We start from the raw sequence: 16,463 nt of genomic DNA, 5'->3' as shown, positions 1-16,463 counted from the left end.
AATTAATGATTCCTTACTTGGAGAAAATGATGGTTTGTTGAGGTAATTAAGTAATTTAATTTTTTTTAGTTTATTAAATGATTTTTGTAATATAAAACAGTAAATAAATAATCGTTCTACTTTGACAGATTTTTCAGTTAATAAAATAATTAATGATTTCTTACTTGGAGAAAATGATGGCTTGTTGAGGTAATTAAGTAATTGAATTTTTTTTAGTTTATTAAATGATTTTGTGAAAATAGAAAACAGTAAATAAATAATCTTGTTGGCAATGCACGCGCTGCCGGACAGTAAATGACACGCTGCAGAACACAAAACATTATTGGAATTCCACATGAGATTGGCTGTCGTCTACATAAATATACATACATTGACCACTGGTTGACCCCTTGTTGCTTGCTTGATGCTTGACCCCTTGTTGACGTGGCAGCGCTTTGACATATTGAAAAATATAAACTAACTAACCTAACACAAAATTAGTGTGCTTATTTTGTTCATTAATTACTCTACGAGTTAAAATGTCTCGCATCGGTTTGATAAGTATTAATCATGTGATTCATAAGTTTATATCCACCTCCAAACACTTGATGAGCTATTTGAATGACAAAATCAATCGCGCCTCTTAAGTATGAAATATGGACAATATCTCAAATGAATTGAATCTTGATTTATTTCATGTCGTTCTTCTCATCTCTTCATCTCTTCAAATTATAACAATTACCAACAAACTTTTATTATTAAACTAATTGACATAAGTGAAATTTCACCAACTTTTGTCGTTCATGGAATAAGACTAGCTTTCACTCCATCAAAAAAACTATAAATTAAACCGCATACTATTTATGAAATTTGATATAAGAAAAATACTTGGGTCTTCTTTTTTTTATCATTGTTTAATTCATTAAACCAATAAGGACCAAGTATTTTGTATGTTTGGTTGGATGGGAGAATGAGCATTAATGTTTGTTGGAATATATTGAAAAGTATAAAATGACATTTATACCCCTTTCTCATAATTTCACAAATCCGTTTGACTTTAACAATTTCTCTCAAACTTATTAATTTGATACAAATAAATTTTTTGGTAAATATTTTCTATAAATTATTTTGTAAGTACCATGTTTTTGTTTTTGTTTATAGGCTTTGCAATCCAACAACACAAATCAATTTAATCCAACGACATATGATAAATAAGGGTGATTTTTCCATTTGCCAAATCAAATTATTCTTCCTATGGGAGAATAGCAAAAATCTCTTTAAAGCTCATTCCCTTCTTTCTTTCCTTTTCTTTTTTATTTTTATAATCGATAATGATATCATACAAGTTTATCATTTGGACATCTGATATGGATCTAAACTCGAGTGATTAGGTCTGCGCATATAGAAAATTTTCACATGACATACGTATTGATTGAACATTGTGATTACTACACCTTGCATACGTAAGTGAAAAAGGAATGTTCCATCCAAGTTGATGGTCTTGACTGGCAAACAAAGAAAGGAAAGCCCATTGTTTTTAAAAATCTTTTATGAGATGATTACTTACTTAAGGCTTATCTTTTGTCAAAGGTAGCTTTGCCCCCCCAACTTTAATAAATAAAGAGACTTCTTTATACCTGTTTTGAAATCTCTAATGCTACTACTTTTACTTTACCAATATTGTTGTTGGACTTTAGGAGTGGAATCAAATGCAACAGCCAAACAGCAGCTATGTATTTTGTTTATTTTTTTTATTGCAATGGAAAGCTTTTCCTAGTGTTTAAGCATTTGAAGGTACTACAAGAAGACAGAGTAGTTTGGTTGTATTATTGTTTCAGTACACTAAAAAACAGGAAGAAAAATAGTGGACTTGGTCTCAAGTTGTGTCACCATCTTATTGCCAAGTGAAGCAACTCCTTAGAATTCCGTCAGCTTCTTCTGGTTGATTTTTATTTTAGGTAGTACAGAGTTAACAGCGACATGTTCCTATGGACCAGTAAGCGATGCATGATGAAGGAAGAAGGCAAGGCAAATGGACCATTTCTGCCCGACACATGTGGATGACACAGACTGTTAACTGTGTTAATCAATTGCTATAACTCATGATGTCAAGTTGTGAGCTGACTTGCTTGATCACTCAAAGTCTCAAACCTTCTTTTGACGTGTGCTTTTGATGTTAATCCATGTAACGGGCTAGTGGGCTACAATCAGTAAAGTCTTGGGCCCAAGTTAAATTGCAAAGCGGCCCCATAGATGGCCCAAACCATATATAGAGAGAGAAAACTACATTTGGGTAAACTTTAGTCACACCCCTACATTTACTAAAGACACCCCATCAACTGATTTTTTTAAGGGATGATTAAATTAAATTGGGGTGTTTTTAGTAAACTTAGGGGTATGACTAAAGTTTACCCTACATTTGTTGCCTTCATTGAGTTCATTCGGCATTGACCAAGATGGTGCGTAATTAATGGGCTTGGCCCAACATGAGAATGGATGTGTACAAATACCATGATGCCATTTTAATGGCTCAATTTTGTTGGGCCAAATTGTAAAGAAGGGACCTAGCTAGCTAACCATGCTCCAAAAAGGAAGAAGAGAGCATTCCAATCCATAACCATGCTCCACTTAGCTTATATCACCTGCAACTGCAATATTAGTTTTTGTTTGGTACAGATGATGAGACAAAGACAGAGTGATTTTTATTCCAAAATGGATATATACATTGTTCCAAAATGGATTCCAGTATCTGCATAACAAACACAGTAGAGTTTCTATTACAATGACCCCAGGAATACAAGGTAAATATATATAGTCATCACTTGACACAGATGGAACTCTCATATTCATATCACTAACCAAATATACTATAAACATGAGCGTCCTTCTTGATCTGATCAAATTACTGATCAGCATCCGCAAATCTGCGACATGTGAGTTTAAGTCAATAGCTAGTTAGAAGGGGGGAAAAAAACGAGTTCAAGATTAGCAGACAACACAAAATGATGTTCTCTCACTCACCCGAGCTCAGATAGCTTCAGATGAGCATCAGCATAATCAGCAAAGAAAGTATCCTCATCCTGAAGCAAATTCAACACACCCAGAAGAGTAAATGAGCAGAAAAGATTATCATGATTAAGAAGTAAAATGAGGAATTAGATGATTTGGATACTAACAGCAGCATATTTTTCTACTAGAGGACGGAAGACTGGATCCTCTAGAAGGGCCTTATCAGATGGCAACTGAATGAGACCTTCCTTTTCTCCACTAAGCAATTCCCTGTTCCAAAACAACCAGATTTACATCAATTCTGGTCAGGCAAATGGGGATCAAATACTAAATCATGAGTCTTACTTGAAGTAAGAGTTGTCAAAGATGAGAGGGTTGATGGTCCAAGCTCCCTCAAATCCAGAACGCTCCTTATGACACCTACCCTGTTAGTTTAATCACAAATTAGAGAAAAAAAAACACTACTCAACTTGATTTTGTTTCTTTACATCTTATCAAGTGACAATTAAGAAGTCGTCTAAACAGACCAGAGTGTGACCACCGGATAAGGCAACAATGTCTTTGTCGCTGAGACCCATGTGCCCAAAAACATCCCTCAGATGGTCAGAACCTGAAAATTTAAGATTGAAGAATCAAATTGATGCAGAGAGGGGCACTTGAGATAGATTGAACGTAATTAGACAAACTAGCTTACCTTTGGTGGCATCAGGCAAGCGGCCTTCTGGTGGTGGATCAGATTTGTCCTTCAAAAAAAAAAGCACAATTTCAACAATTTACCTCAAATTATAATCACAATTTGAAACCCAATTAGGTAGCTATTTAAACCCATGATGGATTCATTAACGAAACCAAAATTCAGCTAAAATAGGCAATCACACCAGGTAGGTTTTTTTCATCGGTGAGTGTTATAAATAGGATTCTCATCAAAATATCGCATAAATCCAATCCAAACAACTCAAAAATGCATTGTCTACACCCAAACAACTCGAAAAGATATTGTCCGTGCAAGCCCTCTTGATTGAGAAGGATTGAATTTTTTACTTACAAACCTGACTTACACCCAACTCATTTGGGATACAAGTCTTAACATGCGCTTATGGGTTCAATAATGCGAGACCCAACAATTAGACACGCGTAGATGCGGGTAGATGTCTTTTTATGAGTATTCGCTTTAATATCATGTAATAAATGGAATATTCATGAGAGAAGTAACAAAAACAGGATGCAATCACTGACCTGTCTTCCGGGGTGGAAAGGAATCTCAGGCCCTCCAGTGATCTCAACCGCAACAATTCCAGCCAACTTCAATAACACAAACACATACACAAATACAGCACAAAGTCAATACATATGAACAGACGAAACAAAAATGAAAACAGAAAGAAGTATCACCTGATAGAAGTCCGCATAAGACAAGATCGGGAACTGCTCCTTGATCGGCTCCAAAAGCCTCACAGCAATATCAAGACCATTATTCGCCTCGTGACGGAGCTCATCTGGATGCCTGATTGTTCCAAACGGCCCCCCTGTCTTGGTGTTCACATCATACGTACCTGCTGAATGCCACCTGCAACACACACAAACATATAGAGTATAGACATCTAAATTAAATACACAAAAGCGATTCTATACATATCTAGAACGATCGATCGATCGATCGAGAGGATGCTTACGCTAAACGGAGAATTAGAGGAGCACAGTTTTTTTCCGCGATGAGTCCTCTGAGCTTTCTCTTGCATTTCTCCACTGCTTTCTGGTACTCCTCGATTACAGTCGGGTAGCTCTTGCCCATCTCAACGATATGATCTTCTGCTTCAACAAATTAACCAAAAGACAACAAATCCGTTCAATTACTCGATTGCTTCCCGCTCGAGTACAATTCAATCTCTCTTAACACTTTCTTATTAATCAACACTAACAGTAATAGATACATGAACTAACCTTTTGATCAGTAGTGAAAGATGCGAAATGCGATGGCTGTAATGTCACGACTTGGATGCAATGCGATGCCGATTCCTCCAAGATATAGGCAATGGCCGATGGTGTTCACTAAGAAGTTTCTCGCTCTAGTTGTAGACCGTTGAGATTAATAGGATGATTCGGGATAGTGGGGTCCTAAGGCCGGGTTTTCTATGGTCGAGATCTTCTGTTGCTAACTGACGACGTGTATTTAGACGGTGAGTTTGAGAATCTGGAAAATAACTGCCAATCATGTATTGACACGTGTGGAGAGGAGTAAGAAAACTGTCTAGGGCATTGGGACTGATTGGGGGGAGTATTGAGGATGGCATGATAATTCCCACTCTTGCTTTTTAAATAATTTCAAGTGTGAGTGTGTGACTTGGCAAGTCATGGTTCATGCATGTTTGGGTTTTGTCCAGCAACTTCTGGAAATCTGTAATTGGAAAATCATTTTAATATTTTTATATCTTCTATTTCACCAACTAAGATATGATGAGTAGGCGACATGTTAGGCCCATAAAGATGTATTTTGGTCCTTAAGAAGTCCACTAATTTCACTAACCAAGCAAGAAAACTACCCTTACGACTTGGGAGAAGACTTATAAAACTTTAACATGAATGACAAAGGAATACAAATCTGTAAGATGAAGCTTATTTGCATCTCGCACTTTACTAAGTACACCTCCAATAATGTTGCAAAAACTCTACTCTCTCAACACCCCACCGACCCTGTCCTTCTCAACCCAAATTATTCTCCTCTCCTTCTGTCAACAAACTGAAGACGAAACCCTATCATTTTCAACCCAAATTCTTCTCCTCTCCTTCTTCGTCACCAAGTTGAAGACGGAGACTCACCTCAACCTTCGACGGCCACAACAACCACCTCTTCCCTCCTCCTTCTCCCCTAACCTGAAGATAGAGACTCACTCCTCATCAATTTCCAAAGAATCCAGCAACCAACTCTGACTAAACAAGTTTTATGATTGGAGTGGCCGAGTGACGTAGGTACTTATTGGGTTTAATGGATCAACTGAACATGGTTGGAGAGGTGAGTGATGTGTGAAAGGTGAGATGATTTTTTTTCTTAAAAATGGTTACTGGGATATGGGTGTGACATACACGGTCACGAGGTAGTGAGCTAGACTTGGTTAGTGTATATGAGCGTGCACTACATCATCCGACTTCCATCTTCTCATCTGGCTTCCATCCATATTGATGTCATCTTGTTTCTGATCTTCATTAGCTGGGTTCATGATTGTGTGGCTAAGGCAATGAAGAATTTAGACCAATTTAGTTCAAATCTGAATTGCAAGCAAGGTGTTCGATGAAATGTTTAATAGACTTCTCTTTTCTTATGTTCTTTCTTATGTTCTTATGCATTAGAGTGTACAGTGTGACTTTTCAGAGAACACAAAAAAAAACATACTCAATATTGTTAAATGAGATTTATTTAGATCGGGATGTCATTAATAAAAAAAAGGGTGCAAATAAAGTTTATCATAGGTAAATGCATCATCTACCACATTACCACACCAGCAATTCCAAATTATTACACAAGGCATGCATCTGTTCTCCGTAAAATAAGAAACAAAGTTGCCAAGTTTCCAAAAGGCCACATACATATCGAAACAAACCATTGCAAAACCACCATCGTTATGGAGTCTACAGAGTAAAGTGCAGTACCACAAGGGACTAAACCCAACTAATTAAAATTAACTAACCTTTAAAAAAAAGTCATCCATAAGAGATATAAGGCACAAAATTGAAAGGAAAAAAGAAAACCATGTTTAAAGTTTAAACAACATCCGTAAATGAACTCCCAGTCTGCCAAGCAAGTCTCATCTATGTTGCAGAAAATAACAACATAAAAAATAAGTCAACCTTATGGCATACGGGAATAATGACATAGGCTCTAAGTAACTTTCAAAAGCAGGAACTTGTTTACTGGGAGACCCCAAGCCACTTTGAGAAGTTGTCGAACTCTGTATAATCGCTGTCTGAGATCATGGTCTGGAACCATGCCTTGCCCGCTGACCTGATTGCAGCTGCCTCCTCCTGCAAGGTTTACAGGGTAAAGAGAACAAAAGGTCAACTAAAAAGCTTTGATGGCACAGTATACATAACAAATTAAATCATGCTATGATCTACCATCTGTTGATAAGGGATTTCAATTTTTAAGCTTGCCTTTAACATTTCAGTTGCCAAGTGAACATACAAAACAAACGCCTTATTATTTTAGTTGCCCAGTGAGCGTACAAACAAATGATACCAATATTTGAGATACAATTTACCGAATTTATCAAGCTTAACAGGTGCTGTAAGTATAAATTTGTTTAAAAAGTCAAGAGAATAATCTGTTCAAAATGTATAGAACTCCAAAACAGCTCAAAATCACATGACTATATGCACAATTAAATAAATATACAGAAATCATACAAAACAAGTAGAAAAAATTTTGAAAATGTGAACAAAACAAAAACTCACATCAGCCAGTTCTACAAAAAAACTCAAAAGCAACTCAAAACAAAGTGGGGAGAGAAAAGTTGACTATCACAAACTAAACCCCAATTATGAAGACAACTTAAACAGACTTATCTAACGCAAACGAATGCATCATAAAATGGTACCAGCATTCACATTTCGATTCACATTTCAAATTAAGCTAACATTTCAAAAAAGTAAAATAGCAAATAGCTAAATGGGCAATGAGACATTTAAAAATATACAACAAGAACCATCAAACATCTTGGGATGATAACAAAACAAGTGCACCGGCACTATCAAATTCACATAGTAGAACATTACGAAAAATTAAGATTTACGTTGACATGGGCTGAGGAGAACAAATCAAACTCTCTCTGTGATTATCTATAACCAACTAAAATACTGAATCTTCTAATCACCAATAACCAAATAACAAAATCACCAGCCAAGAGAATGTAATTCCTATTCCACAAATTCAAATTATACATATATACAAGGTAAAAGAAATTTAACTGAACATAAAATGAATTCGCAAAAACACATGATAAAAAAAGTAATAGGTATACCTTCGAAATTGGATTCCTCTTCTTTTCCAGCTTTTCCTTCTTTGCCTTGACACGCTCAGCCTCAGCTAGAAGTGCCATCCTCTTTGCTGTCTTCGCATAGGGGTTAAGCTTAAGCATGATATTCAAATTCTTCAGTGGATTCTTCTTGAGTGTAGCCCTCTTCGCCTCCTTCTTGATGGGCTTCACCACTGACTGTACCTCGTCGGAGTTGATAATTCTGGCCAAGTCAGCGTTCACCATCTTGGAACGAGGTAACACATACCCCTTCTTCTTCTCAGATGACTGTTCAAAGGAACCATAGATGGAGTCCAGCTTCTCAAAAGCAGACTTGGTCCATATCACGAACCTGCCAAGGTGACCACCAGGAGCAAGCTTAAGCAGGTTGAGCCTCTCTACGTTCAAGACCTCAACTCCAGGGATGTTTCTGAATGCCTTCGCAAGTTTAGATCCTTCAGTACCATAGACAATCAGAGGGCCCTTCCGCGAGATGTAGCGGCGATTCCTCATCTTTCCCTTACCTGGACGAATGGCATGGCTGTCCTTGGCTTTCTCCGCATCTGCATAGGCCCCGATCTGCTTGAGAACCTTGATAGCAGCGGAAGTTTTCTCCACCGTCTCAGCAGAATCGCTGATAACGAGGGGCATCTCTGGAACTTGTTCGATCCGGTGGCCACGTGCCATGACGAGAGCAGGAACGGCAGAAGCAGCTATAGCCGAAACAACTGCATAGCGCTTCTGGTTGACATTGATCTTGCGATGCCATTTGCGCCAGATCTTGGTTGGGGCGAACATGCGACCACCTCTACACATGTTACCAAAGGCACCCTGTCCAGCTCTGTGGGTACCGCCCCCAGAAACACGAGGAATACGTGAGACAGCTCTACCTGTTCCCCATGACTCAGCGGAGGTTTGGTGGCCGGCACGCTTGGAGACAGCATAGGGCTGCCTCTTATTCTTCGAGATATTTGAGTGGACGAAGTTGACGATATCGGGTCGAATCGTCGACTTCATAACATCGGGGAGGGCTACAGTGGCCGCAGAATCGGTAGCCATGTCTCCCTCAAGGTACTGCACCGTTACGAGGGGTCGCGCAGCGGCGGCGGCCATTGGAATGTAGGGGATGAGGGATTGGGAAATGCGGGAAGTTAGACTGCCTGAGTGGAGAACTCTGGGGTTTTTTTTATATAGAGAACTAGGGTTTGTTTTTTAATTATAAAGAGCGAACTAGGGTTTTTGCACGGACGATTTATAACTAAAACTAAGTGGCCATACGGCCCACCCAATTCCCAACTACCTCTACCTGGGCTCTTCTTCTTTTGTGGGCTTTAACATGCTAGGCCTTTTACTTTATGGGCCCAAAGTATTCTGAAGACTCGACAGGCGACAACTACTTGCTTCGAAATTGCTGGTTCAGGTCATCTTGTGTTGGATGATGGATTCGTGGAGTAATAAATGGTGTTATTTTTATCATACAATCACAAGAAAGACAATGTACACAAAAATAATATGAAGATTCTTTAGCTAAACAGAAAACACAAGGAAGTTTCTCCTCAAGCAGAAGCTGGTGTAAGTAACAAGATCTCAATTTTTGTATGTAATCAGTACTCTTACCTCTTGTTGCTTTCTTCACAAATTGTCCTGTCCAAGGAGCATGTACTTTCCAGGATGTGAAAAGCATTTGTTATTTCATCATTTGAGATTATTCTAGTTACATTGATTCAGGTAACAGTAACACACACCCCAAAACTTAAGATGGCATTATCTTCACAACAACAGCGGACAGCCATCCAGAATACCTTACTACATATCATATACACACTGTAGGGTGAAAGCAAAATCAGTATAATGGAATTCCTACTGTCTTCTCTGGTAATCAAGCTCCAGACCTCCCCAGAATCACCGGACAATTTGCTCCCATTCAACATCATTGACACTCTCCCATGGTTTTGGCTCCATAATCCGCCCCCAACATACATCTAAGCATCCTGCGTAAGAACTACAAAGCATTATTGATGATGAAAGTGAAGTTAGATCTCACAGAATTATTGGGAGGACATTGTATTAAGTATATTTGAAACTTAAAATATCAAAAATAAACGTGTAGTATAGGAACAAGATAAAACACGCACTGGTCGACAGACTGTGAGTAGCAAAAGTTCAACATGGTAAATCATTGGATTGGTTCTTTGCAACAGTATCTACACCAGCTCCCACGGTTTTGGTATTGACATCATACGAAGACAGGACCTTCCTCTGAGCCAACCAAGGAGACCAACTAGCAAAGTTACAGGGCAATCTCTTAAAGGAACATAAACGTTTTCAAGAATAGGAAAGTCAGAAGATTATAAAGCTAGTTTTCAAGTATCAAACAGTGCAATTCTTATTTCTCATTCAATTTTCCTTCCTCTTCAATTTCAAGAAGACATACATCAAAATGCAGCAATGCTTGGTGTATTGCACTTCTGATTTCCACATTTATTCATAATGTTTAAACAATCCTCCAAGATGTTCCATTCTTATTTACAGTGAAAGCATTTGAAATAAAGTTGGAAGCATGTTCAAACAGGTCAGATGAGTAATTTTCTCCTTCAAGTCTATCAATAACAATATTTCTTTTGTGTTTTTTCTTTTAAAAAAAAAAATTGAATGTTAATTGTTGAATGGGAACTCCTGATTCCTGAATATGATTTTACCTAAGGAAAACCTATGACCCGACGAATAATCATAAAATATTCCAACATATAGACCCACTCTTTGTAGTTAACTTGACATCAAGACTTCGCCATTGCCCTATTATTGACTTAAAAATACCTGAGGTGTTTGTTCATAACAGCTGCTGTAGTGTGAGCTCCTCATAAGAGTAAACTAATGAAAGTAATTAGTCTTGCAAGCTAACTACATTGACAGGGTGATGTTATGACTTATGACACTGTTTGGTCATTTTTACAGCATGATACCTTGGTCTTATTTTTTTAACTCTTCGAAGTTGGGGATACGTAAGTATATAATCAACACTAAACAAACTTAACCTTGGAAAAACTAAGAATCCATGTTAACATTTCTTTATGGTATCATAGAAATTCCATAATTGCAATTTGCAAGAAAGCATACAACCTTCAGGGGAAATGAGAATTAACAAACAAGCAAAGGAGGGGGAAAAAGGAAATTATTTTGCTTCATTTAATTGGGGTTAGGAAGAGGAGCAGGATAATTTAACGCATAGCATAGTAAAAACTATTAATTTATAGAAAATTCAAGTGCCGGTAAATTCAAGTGCTTACAGTCGGCTCAAGATCAGGACTACACAAGTTAACAGTGAGGTTCCTCATCAATAACAAAACCTGCAGATGGCAGCGAATGAAAGAGTTAACATGGTTCCTTTTCTAGACAGAACTATGTCAAATGTAAAGTGCACATATACATTGCTCTTACAAACACAAATGATTATAAGAAGAAATATATCATTGAAAGAAAATGATATTTAAAAATAAATCATTTTTGTCAGTATCTTATCCCAAGGATGAAGCAGGAGACTGTTACTTCAGGGGGAACCATGTAGGCAACAGCTAACTCAGCCAACTTTAAAGAAAAAAAAAATTATACTGAATTGGCAAGTCACTTTATTACCAGTTAACATGCTAGAGGGCCACTTATATAAAGCTAGAGGATACTGGAGGTAACATGTAAGTTCTGTTTGCAGATGGCTCAGGCAATTCCATATTGCCCCATTCAAGCAATTTCATACTCCCCCATTCAAATCTATTATTCATGCAGAAGAATTGTATGGTTATCCCACATCTCAATAAAATTACTTAGCTTCTGTAATAAAACCAAGTCAGTAAGAAAATTGTAAGCAAATATCCAAGGCCTACTACAATCAAAAGAAACAAGGAAATATATATAATTTTTAAATACATTCGCTACAAAATATGAGGCCACAACAAAACATGACATTCTTTCGAGTTTCTACGGCTCCACTGCAAGTATAAAACGCTTATTTACTTGTTAGAAGAAATATAAAGCACTGCTTTGTAGTCTCTGCCTTGAGCAAATTTTAAGGCTAGCAACCAATATACAATAACCAACATATACTTTCTGTATGAGATTGCAAGGGATAAAAAACCTTTGCAATGTGTTAAACAATTAACTGATTTAAGGCATTAAGCAAAATAAATTCAATTTAACTCACAGTTTCAAAATTTATGGGATCCATTTCCTTGAGCTTTTGCACATGGCCTTCCGTGTCTGGATCAAATACACTTCCAATGAAGCTATACACTTCAGCAAAGTCCGGTATACCTGTAAAACAGAAGTAAAAATGAAGGGAAAAAAAAGCCCACCTTTTCCACCAAATGTAAGAATATCAAAATAGGAGGTATATCAATTGTGTTCCAGATTATTACCATGAAGCATTGGAGCTTGTTTCCCTTGCTTAGGTATCTTAGAACCAGGAAATGTTCTGGCTGAGGTTGCAATGCCACCAACATTACCATTATTAATCCTTGCAACCCCCATTGATCCAACATCAGCTGAATAAGTAATGTTATATGCGGCAATAAGTGATGGAAAGTTCCCCTCAGCAAGACTAGTAATCTAGTATGCAAATATTATAACAAGGAAATAGAACTGAATAAGACATACGCAAGCCTTCTGCACCATTAAGGTTGGCAAATTCGTCTTGGGATGTCATGGCTTTGCTACTTGGAGAGTTTATCAGCAAAGAGGCATCATCCCATGTTCTGTACCCGGGTACAAGCGTATTCATTGAAGAAGGATAAGCCATAGATGATTGCAATGGCATTAGAACTGCAGTAAAAAAAGTGATGTCGGGATGTCAAAGTCGCATTTTAAACAGTTCAAAAAGAAGGTTGTCGTCATTCGGGTAAACAGACCATTTTTAGATGCCTTCTGTGGGTATGGATGAGCAGCTTTCCGTTTAGGGCGAGGAGGAGGAACATGTGCAAGTGTCCCATTCTTTTGGACCTTCAGGAAGTACTTCTGTGCATGACTCCGAATCTGGAAATGCAAACCTTCATTAGTTGGCACATACAAAGACAACAGGAACAATAAACAAATTGGACAGAGCAAAATCAGTTTTCAAACCTGGATTACTGTCTTTGAACCCACAAAATCTTCAATTTTTTTCCAGTCACGATCAAATCTGAAGACAAAAAAAGAACTCGGGGGGAGCACAATTCAGAACTCGAGAACTTTAAAAAAAAATGTTTGAACAAAAGGAGGAAATAGTGTAGCGTTCAATTCCAGTCATTACACAAAATGGGACGGTCAACAAAAATTTCACAACAAAGGAACCGCGTCACATTATCACAGGAAGTGTACAAGCAGCTCAAATTGATACCGATCAATGACAAAGTACTTACGACATAGATACAATAATAACTAGCAGAAGTTACAATCAGCTGAACGTGACTACAAGAGGATATCCCTACAATTACAACATCCAATTTAACCAAAGGTAAGCCACAAGTAATGTTTAAACTATTGAATTACTAGCATAATCACCCATCAGTTCATCAACTATATCACATTTATTACTCCTAAGGAGAAAAAACAGGTCATCAGTGACTTTAAAATCCATCTACATCCTCACAACATAGCAAAAAAAAAAAACTGAATATCCATAAAAAAAATTTTAAAAAAAAAAAAAAACTGAATATCTTCAAAATCGTAATAAAATATGCAATCCCATATGAAATATTGAATGAAAAATCTAAACACTGCAGCTAAATCATTGAGAAGTTCTCTTTATATTAGCAAATAGAGGGAGCATACAGTTGAAGAGCTTCAAGGAACTTGTCGTGCTCCTCCTCGGTCCAGCTCTCGCGTGATTTAGTTATTGTGTAGGGTTTCCGGACCTTCTTCCCCGACGCATCAGAGCCCGTCGATTGAGAAGGATTCTGGTTGGCTGCTGCGGATGACGACGACGACGACGCGTTCACGTTCATACCTATCTATCTATTTATCTCTGGATCCACGATCAAACCCATACAAATCGCAATTCCAGAATTCTAGTACGAAAACTTTGCAAGTGACAGTGAAAAGATGTGAATAGCAGCAGCTAAATTGTGTTTGGTGTTTGTGTGGTGCGTTGTTTGGGACCCTATGCATATCAAATTGGTGGCTCTACTACGCCCAGTTTCCTTTTTGCCAAATTTGATCCGCTCCAAGTCCTTTTCAGTCATTCAACAAATGCATGTGAAATTGTTACAAATGTATGGTCACAAAGCAATTTAGATCAAACTAGTCCAAACCCAAACCCAGAGCAACAAACATGAACTAGTGCTCTCCAAATCGTCTCTCTTCAGTCTTCTCTACTAGATACACGGACTAGGTCAACAAATTGTAAACTGACAGAGCCGCCGATTAATTGTTCCGCGTTTATACCAAAAGGGAATGCGGGGTCCACCAGCAATACGTGCGAGTCGTTTCAGTCCACAAATCTGAGGACCAACGATATCTTGTCAGCTGTGTGTGCGTGCCTCTTTTGTGGATTTCAGACTTGTGGCGTGGGGTTCAAAAGACTACAGGATCCAACGGCTGCGATTAAATCCTTTTTCTTTTGGGGCAGATAATGAGCGCGATTCATGGCAAGTTGGCAACCTAAACTGTGCGCGCTGTGTTTCCTAACTTGTCAGTGTCAGTGAAGGATGACACGTGGCAGGATGATCCATCACTGGTGACGAGGAGGTAGGCCAGAGAAGCCAACCTGCCGAGTGCCGACCGTGGGCACTGGGGTGGGCAGTCAAACATCGACGTGGAGACAACTGCAAGTCAAATCGTGCGTCACATTAATCTGGGCCGCACCCTCCTTGGCCCACTTATGCCCACTTGCCCAGGCCCACCTGGGTCATGCATCTCGGGCTCACTAAGGCCGTGTATTTTTTGCATTGGTGTACTAGTTCTAGTTGAGACATTAAACTGAGTAGCCCATTAACGTTTTCTTTTTCGAATATATTGTGTGTTGGTATAATAATAGTCCACGATAGCTGGCCCATTTAGGCTCTATTTTTATCATAATTAATTACATCCTAATATTACATTAATAATTTAATACATCTTAGCAGAGAGAGCATGAGAAAAAAAAGTAAGGAAATTCAAGAATCAAAATTTGTTATGTACGCCGGAACAAGTAGATAATGAAAAAAAAAAGAAAGAAGATAAAAGCGATGACCACTCATATTTTGTGACACCCGACTCGAATGAGCGAGGTCACAATGTCAAGTTTGGTGATGCTTGACGAATTATCAAGTGGTAATGAGGCTAACTAAGTCTCTCTCGTCCCACATTGTTATGAGATAAAGATGTATAATAGATCAAACTTTCAAATTACTAACAAATGCTTTGGCTCAAAGCGAACGAAATGTTATTAGTGCATATGACAGGCTACTACAGATTTCTTATGCATGGATTTTGGTAGAAGAAGACAGGAAGGTTCAGGTGGTTCTTTAAGGACAAAATGTCCAGCCCATCTATGATCTATCTAAACGAAAACACGAACAAGTATGTCCCAGATCCAACACTGAAAGCCAGCACTTCATATGTCAGGTTCGAAGGTTCTAAAGACGTACACCCTAGCTACAACCCCGGCTTCAACATCAATCACTCAGTTCGTGGAAGAACCACACCCACTTCTTTTTTATTTGTGTAGGGAAAGGAGGGACCCCTCCAAGGCTCCAAGGCTCTGAGTTAACAAATATAATTCACATTGCTATATATTGTGATAATGTAGATTGCCACTTGTGGAAACTTGCCTCATCATCAGGAACATACATGTATGAGATTGAACCAAAGAGAGGAGGGGGCCTAGAATAATAATTTTGTGATCAATTATATTTCAATGATGTGATATCAAATCATTATCTTCTCGATCATGATTCCCTTGATTTGGTTGTTGGAAAAAAAATATTTGTCTTAAACCAAATTGCAATTGAATCTAAGGAAGTATTTGGTGAGCATAGAAAATCTTTGATCATTATTTGATATTCTTCATTTTTTTTTCTTCTTATAAGGGTGTCCAAAGATTTTATGCTGATTAAGACACACTCAATCCTCCTGTTTATGTTCTATAAGTAACGAGCAATTATCTACAAGAGGTGACTCGGTTTGACAATCGATTGAGTTAAGCATATGTGTTCTCAAGGTTAGACTCAATTGCAAAACATATTTCTCAGCGATATTTCAAAGTTTATTGCTTATGGGAATCAAGGATTTCTCTTTTATTTCTTTTACGTATATTGCTTAGGTCTGGTCATGGAATGGGACACCATATGAAAGCAAAGTTTATGTTCTCAAACTGCATTTTGTTTTTGCTTTTTACTGTACTTTGAGGTTTTGAATGGGTAGGGAGCCTCTAACCTACTTTACATTACTCAATAATATTGCAGAGTGAGACATGTCCCGGAGAAAAAGTTTGAACAAGACAAGGATGTCCAAATAATAAAA

General features: G+C 37.9%; 3 protein-coding genes across 7 annotated transcripts; all 3 read right to left on the bottom strand.

Annotated features, from left to right (window-relative positions):
• Positions 1-2,659: 2,659 nt before the first annotated feature.
• LOC119989178 (L-ascorbate peroxidase 2, cytosolic) lies at positions 2,660-5,090 on the bottom strand. Its single transcript, XM_038834537.1, has 10 exons — positions 4,930-5,090; positions 4,662-4,797; positions 4,381-4,555; positions 4,225-4,290; positions 3,683-3,731; positions 3,516-3,598; positions 3,334-3,413; positions 3,156-3,258; positions 3,001-3,059; positions 2,660-2,903 (listed from the first exon to the last, which is right to left on the bottom strand). Exons 2-10 carry the CDS (start codon positions 4,778-4,780, stop codon positions 2,882-2,884), a joined length of 756 nt encoding a protein of 251 aa, XP_038690465.1. The 5' UTR covers positions 4,781-4,797; positions 4,930-5,090; the 3' UTR covers positions 2,660-2,881.
• A 1,461-nt stretch (positions 5,091-6,551) lies between these two features.
• LOC119994996 (60S ribosomal protein L4-like) lies at positions 6,552-9,200 on the bottom strand. The gene is made up of 2 exons (XM_038841349.1): positions 8,001-9,200; positions 6,552-7,005 (listed from the first exon to the last, which is right to left on the bottom strand). The coding sequence occupies exons 1-2, from the start codon at positions 9,105-9,107 to the stop codon at positions 6,892-6,894; spliced, it is 1,221 nt and encodes a 406-aa protein (XP_038697277.1). The 5' UTR covers positions 9,108-9,200; the 3' UTR covers positions 6,552-6,891.
• A 439-nt stretch (positions 9,201-9,639) lies between these two features.
• On the bottom strand, positions 9,640-14,361 carry LOC119995434 (protein REVEILLE 8-like). 5 transcript variants are annotated; one of them, XM_038841943.1, is made up of 10 exons: positions 13,794-13,934; positions 13,382-13,446; positions 13,104-13,161; positions 12,893-13,016; positions 12,642-12,806; positions 12,404-12,529; positions 12,190-12,299; positions 11,282-11,341; positions 10,130-10,253; positions 9,640-9,985 (listed from the first exon to the last, which is right to left on the bottom strand). In XM_038841943.1, exons 2-9 carry the CDS (start codon positions 13,384-13,386, stop codon positions 10,158-10,160), a joined length of 744 nt encoding a protein of 247 aa, XP_038697871.1. In that variant the 5' UTR covers positions 13,387-13,446; positions 13,794-13,934; the 3' UTR covers positions 9,640-9,985; positions 10,130-10,157. The 5 variants fall into 5 exon arrangements, 4 of the variants coding, with proteins under 4 accessions (XP_038697871.1, XP_038697869.1, XP_038697867.1 ...); XR_005467674.1 differs by lacking the exon at positions 13,382-13,446 and having other exon boundaries at positions 10,130-10,275; positions 13,794-14,361; XM_038841941.1 differs by lacking the exon at positions 13,382-13,446 and having other exon boundaries at positions 12,657-12,806; positions 13,794-14,361.
• Between the last annotated feature and the right edge of the window lie 2,102 nt (positions 14,362-16,463).

The sequence above is a fragment of the Tripterygium wilfordii genome, chromosome 3 (assembly GCF_013401445.1).
Source record: "Tripterygium wilfordii isolate XIE 37 chromosome 3, ASM1340144v1, whole genome shotgun sequence".
NCBI lineage: Eukaryota > Viridiplantae > Streptophyta > Magnoliopsida > Celastrales > Celastraceae > Tripterygium > Tripterygium wilfordii.
Note: the sequence above shows the minus strand (reverse complement) of the source record. Positions and strands in the feature narration are given on the sequence as shown.

What these genes read in the sequence shown, in the direction of transcription:
- LOC119994996 (XM_038841349.1), bottom strand. Translation starts at nt 9,107, where the DNA reads ATGGCCGCCGCCGCTGCGCGACCCCTCGTAACGGTGCAGTACCTTGAG. An exon ending in AGAGGAATCCAATTTCGAAG is followed by an intron (nt 7,006 to 8,000) that starts GTATACCTATTA and finishes TAAACCTTGCAG; the next exon opens with GAGGAGGCAGCTGCAATCAG.
- LOC119989178 (XM_038834537.1), bottom strand. Translation starts at nt 4,780, where the DNA reads ATGGGCAAGAGCTACCCGACTGTAATCGAGGAGTACCAGAAAGCAGTG. An exon ending in CTTGCCTGATGCCACCAAAG is followed by an intron (nt 3,599 to 3,682) that starts GTAAGCTAGTTT and finishes TTAAATTTTCAG; the next exon opens with GTTCTGACCATCTGAGGGAT. An exon ending in CTGAAGCTATCTGAGCTCGG is followed by an intron (nt 2,904 to 3,000) that starts GTGAGTGAGAGA and finishes CACATGTCGCAG; the next exon opens with ATTTGCGGATGCTGATCAGT.
- LOC119995434 (XM_038841939.1), bottom strand. Translation starts at nt 13,966, where the DNA reads ATGAACGTGAACGCGTCGTCGTCGTCGTCATCCGCAGCAGCCAACCAG. An exon ending in ACAGAAGGCATCTAAAAATG is followed by an intron (nt 12,807 to 12,892) that starts GTCTGTTTACCC and finishes TTTTTACTGCAG; the next exon opens with TTCTAATGCCATTGCAATCA. An exon ending in ACAAGCTCCAATGCTTCATG is followed by an intron (nt 12,300 to 12,403) that starts GTAATAATCTGG and finishes TCTGTTTTACAG; the next exon opens with GTATACCGGACTTTGCTGAA.